We start from the raw sequence: 4,630 nt of genomic DNA, 5'->3' as shown, positions 1-4,630 counted from the left end.
CTTAAAAAGCAATTAGTCCCGACAGCCTGTAGTTAATTGCCCATATCTGAGCTTTCAAAGGGCTTTGTTTTAAAAAATTATGTATCTTGACTGTTTCAATGGCCATCAAGAGGAGATTATTCTGGAACATTTGCTGTTTGTGGAAATATTGCTGCTGATGTTTTTTTTTTTTTCACAACTCAGATGTCGATATATGTTTTTCTCATGAGACTTCCCCTCTCTGTCTTCATGTTCGTGTTCTGAGAGAAGAGCCAAGCTCTTCCTCGTATCACAGACCAAACAGCGATGTTTTTCAAAAGCCCGGTTAGACGCACATCATGGATAAATACAGATGGACCTGCACCTGCTATGATGGGAGAGTGTGTGTCATGAAAACAAGCCCAAGATCTGGTTGTCTCTGAGTTTGCAGAACCCCATGGGTCTTGTTTGATATCAAAACAGTGTTTTTTTTATTACTCATCACAGAGCAAAGAGGAAACCCATTCCTCTTTGTAGTTTGTTATGTCTGGTTTCTCTTTTTCCAGTCATCTCGAGTTTCTCTCTGAAAATGTCCTCAGGGGACCACTGCTCTCCAAGGACTCCATAACCAACAACATGTTCTTATATTCTGAAAAAGAGGTCACAAGTCTCATTKCAGCTTTAAATTGGATGTTTTTGCCTCTTAAATTGGAGCCGACAAACTAAAATGTGAATCAGAACAAGAGAAAACCTCAGACCGTAGAGATAACTTAAAGTACATAGTTGAAATGCTTAGAGAGCGCATCATCGCATCTAGTTTTCCATTTAAGGAGCCACCTACAGGATTTCATAGTGACTCTGTGTCATGGGCCATCAGGGAGAATATGAGAAATATCAAGTCTTTTCAAAGCTCTCGCTTCAACGAGCATATGGGCTTCATACTGTGAAATGAGGTCTGGTTGAAAATATGCAAAGTTTAATGCAGRTCGGTTCATCTTGATATGCAAGAAGAGATTTCAAAAGGAGGGAAGACCAAAAGCATAGAAATGTTACTCATGTATTTGTGGCTAAAGTGAACGAGAAAGGTGCAGTCGCTCATAACAGCACATCACAGTTAATCTGCAAATGTTGGGACTGGGTTCTATCTACCGAGTGCTTTGCAAATAAACAATATATTTATTCACATATTGTCATATTACAGCTGTAATCTTCAGTGTGTTTTGGTGAGAGTTGAGGTAATGGACCAACACAGAGTAGTGCAAAAGCCTGGAGTGGACCAGTATCAATAGTTATTTTTATTTATTTATTTATTTTTTAAAAAGAAAAACAGCTAAAAAAATCTACTGTGCATTTCTGTTGAGCTCCCATGATTGCATACTTAGTGGACACGTTTTACTTTSCAATTTCAACTTCAACTCTCCATGGAGTTCATATCTACCAGTTGTGAACACCTGGATTTAATTACTTAATACTAAGTGACTCGGATTGAGTAAAGTAATTGAACTGGATTTGTTTCAGTGGTATTAGAGTAAAAAGGCTCAGCATAAAGTCACTTCACGCAGCAGGTTTTCAAAACATGTTGAATTTTTTCCACCTCACAATTAGGAAATAAATGTATTTATTTAGCACATAAACACCAAATTAAACAGGTAAACATTCGTCTTCGGTTTGCATGAAACTGTATCTTCCATATAGTAAATTTGCAAACATATCATGCAAATCATGAGATGGAAGACAAAACAGATGAGATGGCATGTGTTTGTCTGGACAGATGGAGGCAAAAGCTATGCTGAACAAGGACTGAGTAAAGTAAAATCTCCTCGGCTCTTCAGCTCCAAAATAATAATTTAGTGTTCTCTTTCTTCATTCTGAGAGCGAGCTTTGGGAGGGGGATGTTTTATTTATTCTTTACCGGGACAACATTTAAGTCTCTCATCACCTTTCCTTTCAGAGAACTGCATTACAGTAATTGCCCTCCTCCCTCGTGTTGTCCCGATCTCACGGCTTGCATTACTTTTTGTTTAAACGGAAGCCTGCGCTTGGCGTTGCTCGTTGCGAGTGTTTTTAGGAGGCAAATAAACAATCTGCAAAGCTTCTGAAACGGCACCGCAGGGATCAGTGCAAACTCTGAAGGCAGCAGAGTTCAGAAGCACAAATGACAGTTTTCCTCATTAAAGCTNTATATGATGACTGAAATAATAGATCTCGGACTATCCGAGAAAAACCTAATATCCTTAATTCTGGCACCTCGTCCCGTGACTTTGACTGAATAAAAAGAGATGTTACATAAACCATCTTTTGTCACTTAGTGTAATGATTTTTAATGTGAAATGAGGAAGAATAACACTTTACTTCTGATTTGAGGTTTGCAGAACTGATACTTTGCTAAAACTTTTAACACCCACAGATGAAACTCAAACGTTGCACTGAAACTGACTCAAAGATGGAATTCATTCTTAAAATAAACTACAATGGTATCTGTGGTTTTTCCTCAGAAATATTTCATATTTTGTACAGGTACTTCAAGTTAATCAGCTGGTTACAACATATTATGGCGGCCCTCTGCGCAGATTAGGATTAGCGTCTAGATGACTTTTTCACCCGCGTTACACACAAAGGATTGGAGATGAATTATTACGCAGTGCTTTTGTTTTCCTTCTGTTGTTGTTTTTGCTGGCTCAGGCAGCGCTCATTAAAATTAGATTAGCTAAAAGTGAGTTTGCCAGCTTCAGATGTGGCCAGCGTTGCACAACTGGGTAGTTTTCACRGAGCAAAAACGAATCCATCATTATTGGTATGTAGGTTTGGAAATTGTGGGATAAGAAGTACTGTTTGAATTTGTAGTTGTTCATGTGTTTGTGTTTCTTGAATTCTCAGAATTACAGATATGGGATACAAAATGTTTTACCGACACTATCAAATCAAATTTTATTTGTATAGCACATTTCAGCAGCAAGGCATTTCAGGGTGCTTTACATAATTAAAATAAATAAATAACATGACATTGAATAAACAGTAAGAAAGAGAAAGAGATTTTGAAAAAAAAAAATTTACAACAAACAATTATTACTGGCTGTTGACTGCATGCTCAGGCGATGTTTCCCATGATTCCTTTTCATTTCTAGCAAAAGTGCCTTGTTGTCTTTCACTGGTGTCATTATGYGGCCACGATTTAACATATTCCCTAATAGCACAAACTTTTTTTTCTCAAGAAAACAGTCTGTGCCCAATGTTGTTACTACTTGTTGCACACTTTCTGTTTTCAAGAAACGCTTTCCTACAATTTCTTTTATTTGTTGTAAGTGCTTTTAAATCTACTCATTTGCTTTAGTTTTATGGCTGTACACAGGAGATGTGTTTCTTGGATTAGACTTGCATGACTGTAGTTTGCTAAAAGTAGATTTAATAACAATTTCTTTTTGTCTTTTTTTCTTATAATTTTCCGACAGGTCGAGATGAAGCTCACAATGAAGACATTTGTGGCATGAAACCAGATCTGCCACTCATTTCCTCCTCCTTCATTTCCTTCCATCACCCTTCACTTAGTAACTCTAACTTCAGCAAYGCCGCATTGATGAGGTAACGTCGAGCTCCCGCTCCGCAGCACCTACCTGCACATATACCACATTGCCTTCCTCCCCTTCTCCCCCTGCCAACCCTTTCGTCACAGCCATGGGTCAGAAGATTTCAGGCAGCATTAAATCGGTGGAAGGTCGCGGGGAAAGTGGCGGCTCTCCGTCGTACCGTCCCACGCCTCATCGCCGCCAACACCTGGAGCTGAGGGGTCCAGATTTCTCCAAGCCACCCAGGCTSGACCTCCTGTTGGACATGCCGTGCGCTGGACTGGAGACGCAGCTCCATCACGCGTGGAACCCAGACGACCGCTCCCTCAACATCTTCATCAAAGAGGACGACAAGCTGACGTTTCACCGACACCCAGTCGCTCAAAGCACAGACTGCATCAGAGGACGGGTCGGATACACACGGGGCCTTCACGTGTGGAAGATCCACTGGCCTTCGCGGCAGCGAGGCACCCACGCTGTGGTGGGTGTGGCGACCTCGGAAGCTCCTCTACACTCTGTTGGGTACACTGCGTTAGTGGGTTCGGACTGTGAGTCCTGGGGCTGGGATCTGGGACGAAACAGACTCTACCACGACAGTAAGAACCGGTCCCACAGTTCGCTGCCTTCTTACCCTTGTTTCCTAGAGCCAGACGAGTCGTTCACGCTCCCGGACTCTCTCCTCGTGATTCTGGACATGGATGAAGGGACGCTTAGCTTTATGGTGGATGGACAGTATCTAGGAGTTGCATTTCGAGGCCTGAAAGGAAGGAAGCTGTATCCCATCGTGAGTGCCGTATGGGGACATTGTGAAATAACCATGAAGTATGTCAACGGCTTGGATCGTAAGTAATCACATTTATCTCCACTCATGACACGACATGAATACTTTCAGGGAGAAAATTCATATTTTATGAAACTTAAGGGACATTGCTAATACTGTTGCATTTAAATAGATTTTAWGATGAATTATACTTGATTTAAAAAAAGTAACCACAACTGAACTAAACTTACTCAACATTTAACATTACCACCTTCCTAAAATTATGGCCTAAGTCATTTTTTCCCCAAAAGTAATCTTTGCCAAAAGATGAATTAGAAAAAAAAAAAAA

General features: G+C 40.5%; 1 protein-coding gene across 2 annotated transcripts in view; it reads left to right on the top strand.

Annotated features, from left to right (window-relative positions):
- LOC103479318 (SPRY domain-containing SOCS box protein 4-like) overlaps window positions 1-4,630 on the top strand; it is a 78,462-nt gene that overhangs the window by 42,768 nt on the left and 31,064 nt on the right. For both annotated transcript variants that reach the window (XM_008433680.2, XM_017310217.1), the window contains exon 2: window positions 3,408-4,363. In XM_008433680.2, the coding sequence (XP_008431902.1) occupies window positions 3,631-4,363 (733 nt within the window). In that variant the 5' untranslated portion in view covers window positions 3,408-3,630. The remainder of the gene's footprint in view (window positions 1-3,407; window positions 4,364-4,630) is intronic.

This window comes from Poecilia reticulata, linkage group LG17 (assembly GCF_000633615.1).
Source record: "Poecilia reticulata strain Guanapo linkage group LG17, Guppy_female_1.0+MT, whole genome shotgun sequence".
Classification (NCBI taxonomy): domain Eukaryota; kingdom Metazoa; phylum Chordata; class Actinopteri; order Cyprinodontiformes; family Poeciliidae; genus Poecilia; species Poecilia reticulata.
The sequence above is the reverse complement of the archived record's forward strand: the minus strand, read 5'-3'. Positions and strand labels throughout refer to the sequence as shown.